Source organism: Arvicanthis niloticus, chromosome 1 (assembly GCF_011762505.2).
Source record: "Arvicanthis niloticus isolate mArvNil1 chromosome 1, mArvNil1.pat.X, whole genome shotgun sequence".
NCBI lineage: Eukaryota > Metazoa > Chordata > Mammalia > Rodentia > Muridae > Arvicanthis > Arvicanthis niloticus.
Genome location: NC_047658.1, coordinates 147649409 through 147667732, shown reverse-complemented (window position 1 = coordinate 147667732; position 18324 = coordinate 147649409). Strand labels below are relative to the sequence as shown.

Here is an 18324-nt window from a genome sequence, read left to right as displayed (position 1 = left end):
AGCCCAAGAGAATATAACAGGAACAAGAGTCAAGACTAAAGCAAAAGTCCACAAATCAAAATCAGGATGAGGTAAGATCTGCTACTAAAGCCTCTGCTGAGGTCAGAATACCCCAGAGTCTGCACTTAGCTGGGGCTGGCGGTCAGCAGACACAGGGACCAGGACTCCAGCCTTAGAACCACCAAGCCTTGGCGTTGCCTCTACCCATGAAGTCTTTTATTTGGTGAGATTATTTGAAATGATAAAGAGGCATTTGATAAAGTGCACATCTGCTCTCTGGGAAGGAAGGAAGGATGCAACATAAGGATTCTATCATCTCTTCCTCTGGGGCCTCAGTCGAGGCTGACTTACACCTTGGACAGCAGCCAGCACTCACTGAGAATTTCAAGTTTGGGGGAAAACAAGCTCACCTCACTAGAGCCTCAGTGGGTGCTGAGCCAACCAGGCAGGTATTCTCAATCTATCCAAGGATAGAGAGATGGTTCAGTGAATAGAATTCTTGTTGTGCCAACACAAGGACCTGAGTTCAGATTCCCCAGAATGCACATGGAATCAGGAGTGGTCCTGTGCATCTGTCATCCCAGGACTTCTACTGTGAGAAGGGGGGAGGGTGAGTGAGGCGGTGTGGGGGATGGGTCAGGATCATCCCCCTGAGGATCATTGGAAAGTTAGCCTAGAATATACAGCAGTGACCAACCAAGAGACTTGTCTCAAATAAGCTGGAAGGAGATGACCTACAGCTGAGGTTGTCCTCTGACCTCTATAGATGTGCTGGGACATGTGAGTGTCCTCATTCACACGCACACATGCTACTCGTATACATGATCATATATACACTTTATATGCACCCATGGTGCAAACGCATACACAGAAGATGAGAGACAATAGATAATCAATAGGTGGGAGAGGGAGGGGGGAAGGAGAGAGAGGGAAGGGCTTGAATGGTCTAAAGAGAGGAATAAGGCCGATTTCATTTTTCAGGGACCTCAAATGCCCTGTCTTTGTACTTGCTTGGAAATGGCCACCACATGAAACTTAAGTGTCTCCTACCATGGCACCTACCTGGGTAGGGGTTCTGTGAAACTGCTGAGATTTATGGGTGTTACTGAGATAATTACAGAAAGACTCAGTGTAGGCTGACAACAGGGCTGGGGACTTAGATACAGACACTGAAAACAGTGTGGTCCCATGTCTGTGGGCTAAACGAATGGATGGAGCAATCTCGGGGGCTGGAGGAGGAAACAGGGATCCCTCTGCAGAGGCTCATCTTCCTTTGGGGTTAACCTGGCCTTTAGGGCCAAGCCTCAACATCCAGCCTATCGGGATATCATTTGCAATGCCATTTTCCATGGAAAAATATGAGTTCCCTTCAGCCATCTCAACACATTGAATTTCGGACCATTGTTCAGGACAGCTGCTTCATGTGACTTTGAGCATCAGAAAGATTGTGCCTCAAACACAATTATTTGGTTTTCCTTAATCTGATTCTATCTTTCCTCTCCTTTAACTGTGGGTGTGCTTTGTTTGTAGTGATGGTATTCTTAATTTAAGTAGTAGCAGATTTCTAAAGCAGAATAAAATGAAATGACCCTGCTACAGGTATTTTATTTATGTAGTCCCCTGATAAATTTGCCCAGTATCAGTGGACTAGCTAGGGGGACAAAAGTTCTCTCTGACCAAAAAGAATGCTAATGTAAGTCTTTTTAGGAAAAATGAAGGATTATGCCTTAATTTTTTGTTTGGTTTTGTATAGGGTCTAACTGTGTAGTCAGACTGGTCTCCAACTTGCCATCCCCCTGGCTCTGTACCAGGATTCCAGGTACCACCATGCTCTGCCTTTCTGAAACTTTCTCAGTTGGTATTTCTTGTCTCACTTCAGTGTGGTCCTGGGAGTCCGAGTCTTTGTCTCTGCCTCTCTCAAGTTAGTCACTCCTCATGACCAGTGGAAACTTCTCCTTGGGACACATACACTTGCCAATCTAGCATGTTCTTCTGGGCACAATGACAGGCGAAACAGGCTTTTGTCACAGCCTTGGAGTTCCCTGTGACAGAGCAGGCTTCAAGGACATCTGAGACTTTTATCTACATGATAAATAGTTAGACTCCTCCTGAGAGTCAGGAATTGGGGTTTTTTGTTGTTGTTTTGATTTAATTTTGTTTGTTTTGTGTTTTGCTGTTACTGTTATTTTTATTCTGGTAAGCTTCTTGAACACTGTGAGGACTGGCCATGTGGCCTCTGCTGCTCACGGTGTAGACTGGGTCACAATAATATCTTTGGTTTGCCTTCATCTGATGCTTTGTGGAACTTCAGAACCATCTGTTTTAACTGCACCCAGTATAGCACCTTATAAAAACTTCCCAGTTTTTATAAAAACTTCCCAGGTTTTTTTTTTTTAATAAGGGGCTCCCAGAGGTTGGGAGCATGTGACTGTGGGATACCTTTGTTCCTTCTTAGAAAACTACATCAATGAGTTTAGACAGAAGAGCCAAAGAAAGCCCAGACTGCATCTCACAAAGGGACAGGAACTAACCTCCTGAGACTGAGGGATCTGGGACACTGCTTTGGGTGGTGGGTGGGTCTGCTGGTATGAGTCTGGGATGAGGCTTTTGGCCCGTTTACTCCAGGATGATGCTCTGGATGACCTGGACCAAGCTGTGGTTTTTAGAGGACTCCCTATACCAAGGTTGGTATGTCATCATTTCCCTGGTTTCCAAGGAGATCCGGAGAGAAGGTGACAACATTGCTGTCAGGCAGTCACACTATGATCTGGCCATCTTGTCCCTCTAGTCCTCTTTAAGATGCTTGCTTGACTACAGATATCCAGAGGATTTGCTTCTATGCCCGTGCTCTCCAACACCCTTTCATTCCCAGGCCTCAGTGACGACAGCCCAGGGCCTTGCTTCTGGCCTGTCATTAACATTGCCTACAGGCATGACTGTCCCTTCCACCCTCCAGCCCAGAGGTCCCAAGCTGTCAGCCCCCCTCAGCCAAATCTGGTCTGCAGATGTGTGTTGTTTGTTCTGTAGTGCTTACATTTTTAAAATTTACTGCCAACATTTGAAAATCAGATTTCTCATGAAAACCCGGAGCTCTGGCTTGTCTTGAAGAGCTGGAAGATACAGTCACACCGGCCCAGAGGCCACATGGCAACGATCAGTGGGTTGCATAACGCGACTGAGCTCAGCAGGGCCAGGTTCTCTGCGAGTTGCCACAGTCCCATCATTTCAGAATTGTCTTTTGACACCTGTGTCACCGGCTTGGTCCCTGGCCTTGCTCACTTGAGCTTGCACAGTGACCCAGCAAGGAAGAGGCATAATCTTGGGCCCTAGTGCAAGTCCTATAATGCAGGTCAAGGTCTCCTCTCTCTTCTTCCTTAATGCAGGCTCCTAGAACTTCAGGTGTTACCTGGATGCCTGAGAAAAGGCCTTAATCTGGGGCCTCTTTTCTTCTTTCTGTTGAGTATTCAGTCTTGGGCACCTACTGGTAATATAGCATGCTACCTCCTGAGCTCAATAGGGGCACAGAAAATGCAGGTGGAGGAGACACATTCAGTAATTTGCCTGAAGGGCTTGTGGCCCTGCATATAAGTTGGCATCAGACTAGGCTCTTCTTGTCTCAGTGAATCCACAGGAAAGTGACTATGAGCATACATCAATGTCTCTGCAATATTTCTTCGATATGCCAGTACCCAGAGTATCACTTACGGTAACCTCTACCTTCTGATGTCCCTGTCTCTGTTTCTCTCTGTCTCTGCCTGACTGCCTGCCTGCCTGTCTGTCTGTCTGCCTGTCTGCCTCTCTCTTGTGTGCATGTGTACTACGTAGTCTAGGATGGTCTTAAGATGCTCCTGCCCAAGAGATGGCTTGGGTCTGTTTTCTTTCTCGAATTCTTTGATTTCCTGAGCTCTTGCTACTCTTTCTGTGATTTAGCACGTGGAACTTGCCCTTTGAGATATCTGCAATCATTATTGGGCATCTCTGCAAAGAGCATGGGATAAAATTTTTCTACAGCTTCTCCTGACACTCTGACTGGGCAGTAGAAAGTCCTAGTCTCTGCCTGCTCATAGTCCTTTCTCAAACTCAGAGTTCAGTTTAGTATTTAATCCCAGCCAATATGCACATTGGCTTAGATGTATATTTGTTTGCATTCTGTCCATGAAGGAACATTTTCTATTTCTGTATTTAGGCATGCATTATGGGTGTGTCTTCACTTGAAAGCAGACAGTATAGATGTTACAGGACAAGACCAGGCACTGCCCATGGGCTGGCGTTTCAGCATCTATCTCCCAGAAAACTTTACTCATGGGATATGTTATCTAGTGGCCACTTGGCTGAACACTCTAGGTGGCCTGTGCACGTGAGCAGTATATCATATCCACTACCGTTACCACCATGCAGGTGCAGGGCAGCCTCAGCAATGACAGTTCATGCTCTAAAAACTTCTGTTGAGAAAGTGTCCTTCTGGCCTGTTCCCTGTTCCCACCACATAGCTCTGAACTCCTCCAGCTCCCAAGAGAGTGATCAGGATCTTCTCTTCCTTTCTTTGGGGCTTCTGCGTTCTTATGTTTTCTGATTGCCTCCTGTCCCCTGGGTCAGCTCCCACAGGGTGTGTGGCTGTATTCTATGTATGGCTTTTAGCTCATTGGGAGTCTCTGTGCTTCTTGCTGGTGATTTTGCCATTTAGTGTGGTGCCCAGTCATGGTACTGAAGTGCTGCCAGCATCTCCTGGTTCCAAGAAGGTTGCAATGGGCCTTGTAGAGAGACCCAGGAGAGGCTCTAAGGACCAAGTTACACAACCACTAGCTGAGAAGTCAGTGCCGGTGAATGTGTATGAGATAGTAAATAAGGTGTCTCTGAACAGAAATACACATGGAATAACAGTCACCAGTGGTTGAAAACTCAGGATAGCACACAAAATACTTTATGCTGTGTTATATGTCGCTGACAGTGCCATGCTGTGCACAAGACAGTGTTTCGCTTCCCTAGGAATTGGACTAGGAACTCACTAGTTTAGCGCTCACAGCCACGTTCCAGTAATGAGGGTGGACTAGATCTTCTTTCTGAAGACCAAGCAGTACTTAACAACACATTCCACGTTGCCCCAGTGTTCCCTCCTCGTCTGCTAGACCGCCAGGGAGCAATGAGGCAGGGGCTGAGCTCAAGCCCTTGCTGACCTCCAAGCAGCAGCTGGTGTCTGCAGACCATGCCTCACTGAGCCTCGCTTTCAGCTAACGGGAGGTGGGGGGCGGGGGGGGACAATGATGCTTTTGCCCCAGATGCAGTGTTTTGATGACACATGTAAATAGTGCTCAATCTGATTCAGTCTACTTGAGCTGGACACATTTGTATGCATATATGCTTGTATATGGGTATGGTTTATTTGTGTAGGTATGTATATATGCATGTGCCTTCATGTTTGTATAGGCACTACCATGCGTATACAGGTACCCACAGAAGCCAGGGCATTGGATCCTCTGGAACTGGAGTTACAGGTTATTGGGAGCTGCTTGGCATGGTTGCTTAGAACTGAACATTGGTCCTCCACAAGAGCAACAAGTGCCTTTAGCCACTGAGCCAGCTTTCGAGCCCCTGGACACACTTGCTGAACATGTGCTATAACTACCATGTGGTTGGAGGGATCCAAGCTGTTCTTTTGGTCCTCAAGGGGTAGACAGATTTGTAGGAATGGCACACTGACAACTCACTCAGAGAGAATTGTTTCATAGGCCAGAGAGGAGGACACCATCAGTGGGTAGGAGCACTTGATTTGTAAGTCCAAGGATGCAAGTTTTAATCCCCAGTACCCACATAAATAACCCGGTGTGTGGACACAGGTAGATTCCAAGAGCTTGCTGGTCATTCAGCCTGTTCAAAATGTTAAGCTCTAGTTCAATCAGAAACCCCGTTTCAAGGCAACAAGGCAGAGAGGGACAGAGGAGGATACTTGATGTTTTTCTCTGACCTCCATAAGCTCAAACATAGGAGTGCATACCCCCATACTTATATATGTGAGGTATTATGGAAATTTGTTAAGTTGGGGTTGGGGGTGGACGATTGAGTGTAGAACCATGAATGAAGCATATAGAAGGGATATGGCTTCCTGAAAGAGGATCAGGTATGGGCACTGGGGGTTTTTGATTGGATGTGCAGTGGGGATGACATCATGGGAGAAAGCAAGCCCAAACACACTCATGGTGGAGGGAACTGGACCATGAGATGTAACAGCCCAGGAAGCATGGTTCAGGGTGGATAGCTTCGGGCATGAGGATGGAGAGGTGAGTTGGATAGTGGGTGGGATCAGACTGGTCTAAGACTACCCCACTCCCATAGCAATGCCTGGATGGTCTGAATCCTTTCTTTCCTCTTCCCATTTCAACCTGCCTTTCCTTCAGGCTCAACCAGCCCTTCTAAGGAAGCCTGTATATGCTCACACAGCTTCAAACGTTGCCTGCTTTAGCCTTGTGCATTCTTGGTACTCTGTGGTTCCCTGCTACTCTCTTCCTGTCTTTCTGTCACTCATGAGGTCCTTAGGACTAATCTCCTCACTGCTGTCACCCCAGCCAGTCCTTGCTTCAAAAATGATTCTCAGAATCTTCTGGAAGACAATATAAAGAATATATTCCCAGCAAAGGACCATAGAGAACTAGCAATTTCCCTCTGGGGTTTCGAAGAACCCAAACGGAAGCATCATTTCTGTGAGGGAAATGGCCATTCATTTCCGCTGTCCTGCTTCACCCCCCACTTTCATTTTGCTCCATCTCAGTGAAACTACACCATCATCTCACACCCTGGGGATCAAGGCTAGCATCCTATCTGTGCATTCAGGGCAGCCTTGGCTTAGGGCAAGCTAGCGTGAGTTGGGACTGCAGGCTGTTTGGAAAGAGCCTCCTTTGGAGGAGACAGAAGGTGTTCCCATCAAGGTCCTAGTCTGAGTGTAATCATAAAGATTAAGAGGTTGAGGCCTCCTGAGGCAACCTGAAAGATGACAGTGAGGCTACATCCCACACATCTTCCTGCTACAGACACATGAGATGTTAGATCCTCTAAAAACCATTCCACGAATGAGAAAACAGCCTGGGAGATTGAGCATCTACCAAAGATCACTTAGGTCCAATGCTCTGCTGTGTAACTGGATATTACATTCCGCCCCTGCATCTTCTCCTGCCAGACCCTCCCTTTCCTGAGTCTTAAACCCCTTCCTGTCTTCTAATGCCATCCTTAGGAAGCCCTCCTGGAGTTCCAGGTTGGGAGCCAGAGGTCCTTCCCCAGGTTATTCTTATGTCTGCTCCACAGCTGTGTCTCTTGCACACTGGGAACTGACTAATTGCATTGCAGAACTGGCTTGAATCAAAGCAAGAGGTGACTCCTGGCCATGGTGGGGGTGCCTTGCATAGCTCTGGAGGAGTTCTAGAGTGGTTCTGATCTCAAACGAGAGTGAGGAGACCCTTTCTTTATACCCAGAGGGTACCATTCTCTATTCCTGAGGAAGGACTGTCTTCATGGCTGCCTAGATTGATCCCTGGTTTGGAGACTGAGAGCTCTGGCTGAGGCAACTATGTTCAGACAGCCCCTGGTAGGGTCCTCTGAGGAGGCAGAGAAGAGCGGACAACTTCTCTTGAGTCTTGGGTTCCATTTCTCATGTGCTTTTATTCTCCATGCCCTCCTCCTTCTGCTCCCCTTCTTTGGAAGCCTGCATCTGTCACATGGGGACTTCACATCTCACAGTATTCACAAGGCTCCCTGGAGCCTCCAGAACTTGCTCTGAGATACATCCAAGGAGCACTTGTGAGCATGACCCGTTATCTTCTAGCTGACCAGGGAGCAGGGATTTTCCAATCTCTTTCATTGGGACATTGGTTATTCGTGATCGAGGTTGGCATCTCTAGTCCTCGGATACAAAGGCCACCAGGAGAAGAAGGTGGCACTAGGACTGCCCTCTGGGTTCCTTCTGTGTGCCTACAGGTAACATTGAGGTGCTTGGAGTCTCGGTTTTCAGTTAAGTGAAAGCTAGCAATAATGCCTACCTCATACAACCATGCCAAGAAGCAAATGAGAAAACACATAGTCCTCAGCACACAGGAGCATGGTACTCAGTAAAGTACCTAAAAGACCCCAACAGTTACCTCTATGAGGGCTAGGCTACAGTTTAAGAACTACAGAGAGAATCTTGACCACTCCGCGTTATTCTTCCAGGGGTAACAGGATAAATATAGAGAACTTGGCCTCTGGTGTCTTTCCTTAAGGCCTGCCTTTCCCTTTTGTTATCTTTATCTGTAACCTATATATGGTTATAGACAAGCATCGTATGGAGCAGTCTTAAAGAGATAGATCACAGTCGCAGTGACGGCTTTTGTTTCAATGACTGTTGGTTCCAGCAAGAGTTTCTCAGTCTGAACTTGAATGTGTTAACTGTTAAGGAGAATGTGAACTTGTATCTTGGCTTGTGATGCTGGTATGAAGTGCTCTGCCTTGGTGGTCAGCTGTTCCATCCATTTCTACTCCTTCAGACTTCAAGAAGAGATGGAGTGTCAATGATACCAGTGATGGTGGTTTCGTCATATGCTGGGGACTGAGGCTTAGGCTTGACGGTAGAGCACTTGCCTAATATGCACAAAGCCCTGGGTTTGTCTCTAGCACTCCTATCCCAAGTTATAGGAGCTAATTCAGTGAGTGCTGGCTGTGTGCCATGTGTCATTCTGTGCACTGCGTGTATTCTCTCTCTCTTTCCCTCCCTCCCTTTCTCCTTTTCTTTCTCCCTCCTTCCCTCCCTCTTTTTCTCTCCCTCCCTCTCTCCCTCCCCCTATCACATTTCCAACCACCCTCCCTCTCTCTCTCATTATAACTCTCAACCTCCACTCTCTCTCACAAAATTTACATAACAACCCCACAAAGAAATATAGTTTTTGTACACTAAAAGATAGTAGACACAGCCAAGAAGACAAGGCCAAGCTGGCTGTGACTGAGGTGAGCTGGGTAGACAAAGGTACAAAGAAGCCTAGAGGCAGGAGGAATCTGGCAGTGTGAGGCATACCTAAGCAAAGGGTCTGTGTTAACTCATCTGACAATAAGGGAACAGACACAGGCAGATACAGCAGTCAGGATGAATGGAAGCCCAATACCAAGCAAAATGGTGACTCGAGCCTGGGATCCTAGCTCTTAGGGGGGTGTAGAAAGAGGATCAGAATCTTAAGTTTGAGGCCAGCTCGGGCTATGTAGTGCATTCCATTTAAGCCTGGGTTACAGGTTACAGGTTATTGTCCTCCCTCAATATCCTCTCCCATGATGCTCTGCCTAGGGACGGGATCAAATTCTAGGTTTCAACAACCTATGCCAAATATTTTGTCTGTGAACTTAGAAAAAGAGGGTCAGGTCTTGAAAAGCCTGAGAGGGTGCTGACAGTTTCTCTCTGGATCCCACCAATGAGATGCCTGCCCACCCAGGTATGGGCTCTTTGCTTCTTCCAGTGGTGAGAGAGAAGTCGGGTGGGGTGGAGGGAATGGAGGGGGTGTCCCATGACTTTCTCATCTGCATAAACACAACCATGTTTCACCCCATCCAGAAAATTTCCCTGGTAACTTGTGTGTGTGTGTGTGTGTGTGTATACTTGTACTTACATATGTGTGCAAAAGTGAAGAAAACATGTTTTTTTTGGCAAATATCCATTGGAATGGAGTTCTTTAAAAATAATTATTTCTCTATTATAAAAGCATCACGGGGGATAAAATTTGGAAGTTACAAAAAGCATATGAGAATGTAAAGCCTGCTTCACAATCCCCAAGCAAAGAACTCCAAGACAGTCCGTGCGGCCTTTGCCAGTCATGGTTGTCCCATGTATTTTGGGCTTTTTATGAGACTATGGGTCATGCTGGATTCTATCTGAGTTATACCAGGCATTATTTCTTAACCCGTTGGTTTGTGGTTTTTATGTTACTTTTTAAAATCTTACAGTATTATGGTTTTCTATTCGGGGAACAGCTAGAATAGTTTAAAAGGTCACAAATTGTTACAGTGTATCAGAGTTGGCCTTAGCACTCCCCTAGTGTGGGTACAGATGCTATGGACTATTTTCAAGGTTGAGATGAACGCCCCCTGTCTCTCAGTGAAGACACCTTGAAGACACAGCATTGCCTGTGTTAGAAGACGCTGATATATCTTAGAAAATTACAGAATGCTACTGGTTTATGTTTCTCTTCCACCGGAACTGTAGCAGAATTCCTGTCATTATTCCCTCGCCAGGATTAAATCATTTCATTGACAAAATCTGGCAATGATCTTTTAACTCATTTTCCCTTTCCCTTCTGTAGCATTTGGGATTTGAAAGCTCCTTGGCACGGGCTCCCTCAAGATCACACATTGATTACCATAGTGACCGGCTTGTTTGTTCTTGGATCGACCTTTTAAAGGGGCTTTGCCTTTTACCCTGGTGAATTATTAAAGCCCCAGTAGAGCAGTTGTGTTTTCGCTAGTTCCTGGGGAGGTGTGCACCCACTGGGCCTTGTCTGGGCGTGGCAGCTTAGGCACACCTATCCAGGTGAGGGGTGAAGGCATGGAGTACAATGTTGCTTCTGGAGTCTGATGGGCCAACCTTGGAATGGGAATGCAAATCCAACTACTAACTGCCTGATTCACGGATTACAAACTCCGTTCTCTCTTATATAAAATGGGAACCCTTCTTCAGAGGGTTGCTGTGTGTTAAATGCATCATTAGGCAAGGTGGTGAGATGTCCCCAGATAATCCCTGTCAGTGTTATGCCTGACAGGGTTAGGCTAAGCTCCAACTCCAACCACAGATTCCTCTGTCTTTCTTGGGACCTTGACTTGAAGTTTGGGTTTCTTTGTGACTCTGCACACAAGGACTTGAAGTTTGGGTTTCTTTGTGACTCTGCACACAGGGACTTAAAATTTGGGTTTCTTTGTGACTCTGCACACAGGGACTTGAAGTTTGGGTTTCTTTGTGACTCTACACAGGTGTCTCCCTCTCTTACATCCCAGCTCACAACCACCTACCTTCTTTCACAAAATTTACTTACAGTTTTTTCAAAGTCCTTAATTCCTCCCTGAAAAAAAAAGAGCTTATTGTTTATGCTAATCCATTAGAACTCAGGCACCATGAAGGCAGGCTACATGGGCAGGAGCCTGCACCGCTTTGCTGCCCAGGGCAGGTGTTCAACCAGGATTTTCTGAAGTGAACGGGCTGCTGGTAAACTGAGTTTTAGAATCTTGTGCTTGGGTTTCTTTAAATTCTTCTTCTTTTTTGATTGACTCAAAGGTATTTTCTGCTATAATTATCTATTAAAGGCACCCTAAAACAATCTGCAGTTAAGAACAGTAGCTATTGTGTTTAAGAAAATGAGGGATCAAGTAATGTTGTGCTTTAAGAATGAAAAATAGAAGGAATAATTAAAGTTTTGTTTATGCATTTCCATATATGAATATTCATAGTCACTATTATTCAAATGGGCAATATTGATTTATGAAACAAGGTCCCCTTGGGGTTTGAAGGAGCCTGTCTCTTCCTGCCTGGATATCTTGGATGTGTATCGTTGATATTTCATTAATTATGGTGAGATGAAAGGGCGTTGTGTGTACACCAGTGTCTATTCTGATGCATGTAATTAAGGCACTTTTTGTTGGGAGCGGAAGAAAATTGGACTTTCCCAAAGAAAAGCAGCTTGCTCCCAAAGTTGCTAACAGATTGCTTCTTAATTGAACTTGGGAGGTGAATTATATGGTGAATTAGAAAAAAGAACAACTTGGAATTCAGTGAATTGCTCCATAAAGGAAACTGTGGGATTGGATTGCAGATGCTGGTTAGAGACATTTCAGCCTGGCCTCATGCATCACGGGCCGCTGACCTCCACTGTGTTTCAGAGAGAGTTTGGACTGGCCAAGCTCTCCTTTCAAGGTCTGGAGGGCTTTCTTTCCCAGAGACCAGCTGTAAGCCTGGGTTTCTTATGCAAAGGAGACAGTTTGAATAAACCCCTGTGACTAATGAAATTTACAAGGCTTTGCATATTGTTACACTGAAGAAGTAATTAAACAAGGGCCAAATGTATGGGATATGTTAGTATGTATGTGCATACATACCTGTGCATGTGTGTGTGTGTATGGACATGTGTACACATATACATGTGTACTTTTTTTTTTTGTCTTGCAGCCAGTTCCTTAGGAAGAATATAGCCCTGTACTATAAATTAATCCAGTTGCCCAAGTATGGTTGTTTGTTTGTTTTGTGTGTGTGTGTGTGTGTGTGTGTGTGCGCGCGCGCGTGTGCATATACACGTTTGTTCATGTGCGTGCATGTGCATGTGGAGGCCAGAGGACAACCTCAGGTGTGATTCCTCCAACACTGCCTTTCCTTCGGAGACAAAGTCTCTCTGACATGCTCAGAGCTTGCTAAGTAGTTTAGGTTGGCTGGCCAGTGCACTCCCAGGATCTCCCATCTCAGCCCCTTGAATACCGGGCTTAGTTTGTCAGCTTGCTTCCTCACATGGGTTCTGTGGTGAAACTCAGGTCCTGCTGCTTGCGAGACAAGCAAGCACTTTCCTGATTGAGCCTGGCCCAGTTCCAGTCTTTCTTCTACAGAACTTACATCTGTAGTCTCAGCCTGAGCCACATCTGTCAAGGAATAGTTGCTGTCATTTTAGGGGTAACACAGCTTCTTCTGGGGTTGTGTGGGTCTAATCCCAATGCTACATCTCCAGTTCCCAGTGAGACAGTAAGGAAAGGCCTCAGTTATTAACACTATCAAACAAGATCATCCTGGCAGTGGTGGAGCATGCCTAGAAGGCAGAGGCAGGTGGATCTCTCCATTTGAGGTCAGGCTGGTCTACAGAGTGAGTTCTGGGACAGTCAGGGCTACACAGAGAAACTCTGTTTTTATAAAGGAAGCAAGCAAGCAAACAAACCCCCACCAAAATACCAAGAAAGCAAGCAAGCAAACAAACAAAATCATACAAATTACCAAAGGGCTGGAGATGGCTCAGTGGTTAACAGCAACTGCTTGTTCTCCGGGAAGAGCAGGCTCCCATTCCCAGCGCTCACATGGAAGCTCACACTTTTGTAACTCCATCTCTAACTCCAGTTCTAGGGGATCCAATGCATTCTTCTGGCCTCTGTGTATGGTGCAGATCAAATAGATGCAGGAAAACCACCAGTACACATTTAAAAAAACCAACATAGTACAAGATGAGGCCTCTTCTACAGTTCTGAGTAGCTATGCTCAACTTTATTTCGCAGGCAGTGGTGGGGCAACAGAATCTCATTCTATGGACCAGGCTGCCCTGGAACTCATGATCCTCCTGCCTCAGGCTTGTAGCAGCTGGAATTACAAGTACAGGCCTCTTTTCCTGGCTGCTGTCATCAATCTTGATTGAATCTTCAGATCACCTGGGAAGCTTTTCAAAGTCCCCATGTCCAGGCATGCCCCAGGTCAATTAAAGCAGAGTTTCTGAGGGTAGGAGTGGGATTGGGGGTCAGGCCTCAGTATTTCTAAAAGATTTCCCAGGTCATTCAAAACTGCGGCCATTGTTGAGAGCCATAATTCAATAGCTGCCTCTCTCTCTCTCTCTCTCTCTCTCTCTCTCTCTCTCTTCTCTCTCTCTCTGTCTCTCTCTCTCTCTCTCTTCTCTCTCTCTCTTCTCTCTTCTCTCTCTCTCTGTCTCTCTCTGTCTCTCTCTCTCTGTCTCTCTCTCTCTGTCTCTCTCTCTCTCTCTCTCTCTCTCTCTCTCTCTCTCTCTCTCTCTAACACACGTTTCCCCCACAACATTAAACTGAGCTGTATTTAGTGACTACCACCGTCCTTTGAAACACCATTAAGCTGCCCCCAGTCTTTTGCTCCCTGGACCATCCATCACCTGCGTAACTGGGCGCCTGCCTTGTGGCAGGTTCTGAGTATTAGGACTGGTGTGTGTGTGTGTGTGTGTGTGTGTGCACACACACATGCTCACCCACACATGTACCTTTTCCTTTATGTTACTAAATCTAAAAAGTTACTAAGAGGGTTCTGCTGAACACAAAAAGATTGCAGGCATGTGTAGTGAGACAGGGTAGGGAGGGAGCTGAGGAAGCTCAGAGGTGGTAGGCTTACAGCAGGAAGAACAGGGCTGCCAGCCTGCAGTGTCCCAGAGGAAGTGGGGTCCAGCTAGACAGTGAGAAACCAGTAAGATGTAGCCAAGCCCAAGAGGAGGGCAAGCTTGAAGAAGATGTTTAAATATGTAAGGCGGTCCATGTTGGTAATTCCAGTAACTTAGGAGGCAGAGGCAGGAGGATTTTGAGTTTAAGGCCAGCCTAGTCTGGATAATAAGGTCCTGTTTCAACAAAAATAAAGGAAGATAATGGGAAATAGAAATCCGCTTCCTCCAGCTTAGGGTGGCTCAGTTAGTGGAAGTAGAGGCAGGAGGTGAGACAGAGGAGCCTCAGAGGGCCAGGCCACCAAAGGTCTCGGTCATGCGCAGAGCAGAACACATCCCAAAGGCAATGGGATGCTTTGTGTCCAGAAAGTGCAAGGCTGGTCAACTCATGGACTCTAGGTGGATCCCAGGCAGAACCGGAAGCCTGGGCCTGGTATCCTTCAGAGGATGAGGTCAGAGGAGGGACTGTGCTCTTTGTGGTTTGGTGATAGGTTTTTGTTTTGCTTTGTTTTTGTCTTTTGAGACAGGAGGCCATGTAGCTCAGACTGGCTTTGAATTTGCTACATGGCCTTGAACTCCTGATCCTCTGTCCCTACCTCCCAAGGGCTAGGATGACAGACATGTGCTTCCATTCAAAGCTGGTATTTGTGTTCTTAACTGCCACAGCTCTGCCAGTTAATGTCAGGTATCCTCTCACGGATTGTCAGGACAAGGCTCTGGGCTCATTGGAGTTGCCTTTAACTCTGACTGTAGGCAACAGAGTAAGCTGTTCTTGCTCTGATGGGGAGTCTAAGGGGCACAGGACTTTCTGTGACTGACACTATGGTGCCTTCAAGGCAGTTGCCTCTTGGTGTGGTCCTTCCTTGGTTGTCTATGAGGCTGGAACCCCCAAACCTGTGCATTCTTAGCTTGTAGCTAACACCTTGGGTGGCACTTTAATTAACAGATTCTTTCAATCATACCTACCTGTTGTGTCTCTCTCATCTCCAAAGCTTTTCACCTGTTCTAGCCCCAGCATCAGAGAGCCAAAGGAACCAGAGAACCCTGGCTGAATCCTCTCCTGCTGTAGAACCCAGGGGCACCTGGCTCCCTCCGTCACAGCCTCACCCTTCCCCACAGCCCCAGCCTCTACTACTGCCCTAGGTGCCTCCATTAGAAGCTCCAGCTCGTCTTGAACAGGGCTGTGTCCAGACATCTCTTACAGATCTTTCTTCCTGCTCCCCTCCCTGCTTCATTTTGGGAAGCGGAATAGGATGAAACTGGCTGATATCTACACTGGACTCCCGCTGCTTGTAGACACTTATTTTAAATCTCAGCTCCCATGCCTCTCTCTTGTCCAGTGTTAACAACTCCGGTTATGCAAAAAGCAGATGCGGTTAAATGCCTGAATCTGATCTAGGACGCTCAAAGATGAATTTCAGAGAATGCCTGCCTGCAGGGCCCCACACTGGCTGGTCTTGCAGTTGATGGCTGACAGGCTCACTGCCATTCTCTCTCTTTTCCTTCCATTCCTGGCACCCCCAGCTCCCTGCTGCTGGGCATCTTCCCATCCTAGGGCTTTTGCACCTGCTGTTCCTCAGTTTGGAATGATCTTTGCCAGGTATCTATAGACTTTGTCTCTCTTCAGACTTCTGCTCTTCTTTCCTACACGAAATGGCACTCTACACTCTCCTTTTTTTCCCCCCTTCATACTTACCAGCAGCCAACTTAAATAGTTCACTTTTATTTGTTCCCCCTTTCCCCTTCCTCCATCAGAATATAATTTCCTGAGGTCTCTCCCCAGCAGTAGTAACAGAATCTGGCACATAGCAGGTGTCGGATGCATATTTTCTGAATGAACACACATCTAAACAAACCCATTACCTCATTTGGTCCCCACAGCAGCCCATTTGACAGACCAAAGATGCTAACGCCCAGGTTCTCGGCAGCAGTTGCGCAGCCTGCGGGGCGGAGGCTGAGCTGGACTCGGAGTCTGGCGGGGACCCGCCCCTCTCTCTGCAGATGGCACATTCCTGTGCTGAGGAACGACTTCATACCGTCAGGATTTCCCCTGACCTTTCGCCTGAGAGGAAATGATATCGCAACTGGAATACCCAAGGGCCGAGAGCTGGCAGCGCAGACCCCAGCAGCTGCAGGAGTCGTGTGAGCACATTCCTAGCTGGCCAGCCAGGCAGGATGCAGGGAGTCTCCTGTCCCTGCCTGGTGTTGGGGGTCCTTTCTCTATAGGAGGCCAGGGCAGCTGCAGGCCTTGCCTGAGTCACAGCAATGGATGAGGCAGCCTGCCACTCAGGAGCTGGTGAATGGCCACCCGCTGCCTCTACTGGTGTGGACTTGGACACAGGCTACTCATTGAACAAGTGTGGTGCCAAATGTAAGCCTTCCTCAGGCACTGGTGGCTTAGGGTAGGTCTTGGATCTTTGACCAGGATGTTCTGAGCCAGACCACCCTGGGTTCATTAGCATTCTCCTCAACCTTGGCTTCTCCAAGATGGAGTTGTACTCTACCTAGCCCAGAGTTCTACTGGGGGCAGGGGGATTAGGGAAGGTTGCTTCATAAGCTTCAGGTTTCTCAACCTATGCAAAGAAATGCCTTCTTGTTTGTCAATAAATTCTTCTTTGGAGGCTTTGATATGGTTTCATGGTATCCCCTGGGCACAGATCTGCTCCCTGATACCCTACTCAGCACCCACTGATGGCTCTTCTTACTCTCCCACAGAAGCCCCGACCCCTCCTGTCAGCCCATGCTAAATTTAATCTTCAGAACTTGCAGTTAGCTCCTCCGCAGTTACATCCAGCTCTCCATTTAGAGAGTGCGCGCGTTGAAGCAGAAACACTGTCTGCCTTGTCTGTGGTTGAATCTGTAGTCCTGGGATTGGACCCAGCACACAGTAGGACAGGTAGTCTTTGGAGATTGACATCTTCTGAGTGAGGTAAATGCTGACAACATGTCTAGACATGGCTGCCTCCCCCACACGCATTTGATCCTTGCTGCCCTTGCTCTACCGTGTCTTCAGAGTCCTGTTTATAAAGAAAACTGAGCAGTTTTCTAAAGACAATTCTTCATATGGGGCAAATAGAAGAAAGAGAGAAAGCCCAGAACAGCAGCATCTCAGTGATGGAGCTGCCGGAAGTTCAGCGGCCATGCTGGACGCCACGTGCACGGACTCGACTCCAGAACTTCCTTGTGCATCCATTCCGTCTTCTCTAGGTGGATAAGGAGCTGACCCGGGACTCCCCATGAACTTTGTTTATTCCATTCTGAGCATCCTTGACTGACCAAGGAGGATGGTAGTTTTGCTGATTTATGAGTGGTTATTAAAATAAAAGAGGCATTTATGGACACAATAAACTTTAGTTGACCAAATCCTTGCTGCCCTGTTGGACACCCAATGGCCAGGTTTGCTCCTTTGAGGCTACTGAAAAGTATGTCTTTACCTCTTTTCTTGTCTTCTTTCAGGTGGCCTTGAGGAGACATCTGCAACGTGGCCAAACGATACAGCCTCTAATACCAGCATCCAGGTGCCAAGAAAGGGTAATGTCTGTGAGGCCGTACCAGGGCTCTGAGGACCTTTTGTTTTATTTTTCTTTAAAATTGTGGCAAACTTTGATAAATAACCTAAACCCTTTAACCATTTCAAAGTGTGGTGTCTAGTGGTGTTAGGTGCATTAACAACTCGGCGTGACCTTCTTTATCTTGCTCAGACCTTTAGCATCACTCCCAAAGGAGACCCTGTCTCCATTAGTTGGACACACCCTGTATCCATTAGTTGGTATCACCATACTCCAGACCCCTGCTTTGGGTGTCTTCTGGAACCTCCTTTGTCAGCAGCTGGGCTGGGCTGGGCATGCACACAGACAGCAATGAGAATAGGCAAGTGTTTCCTTTGGTGGAATGAGGGGTGGATGGGTGGGGGAACTTGCTGTGTGGGGGAGATTGGGTACAGAAAGCTGTCTTGCTTCACACAGGGGGCATGGGAAGTTGTCTTCCTGGAATGGGGGTATGGGAAGCTGTCTTTCTGCAGGGGTGGGAGGTATGGAAAGGTAGGGTTTATTGGTTGGAGATTGCTAGAAAATTGTGTCCTCTGGGTTTGTTTTTTCTCTCTGGTTACTTGGCTTGTGCATTGAAGGCCTGAGAAGAGAGATGACAAGGCTTATGTGTTTCAGAGAAGAGGAGGGTCTGAAAGGCAAGAAAG

The 18324-nt window shown here is 47.0% G+C and overlaps 1 protein-coding gene across 1 annotated transcript in view; it reads left to right on the top strand.

Annotated features, from left to right (window-relative positions):
* The window catches only part of Tll2 (tolloid like 2), a 110687-nt gene that overhangs the window by 31192 nt on the left and 61171 nt on the right, over positions 1 to 18324 (top strand). Inside the window, exon 3 of the mRNA XM_034516299.2 lies at positions 17589 to 17663. Within this exon, the coding sequence (XP_034372190.1) occupies positions 17589 to 17663 (75 nt within the window). The remainder of the gene's footprint in view (positions 1 to 17588; positions 17664 to 18324) is intronic.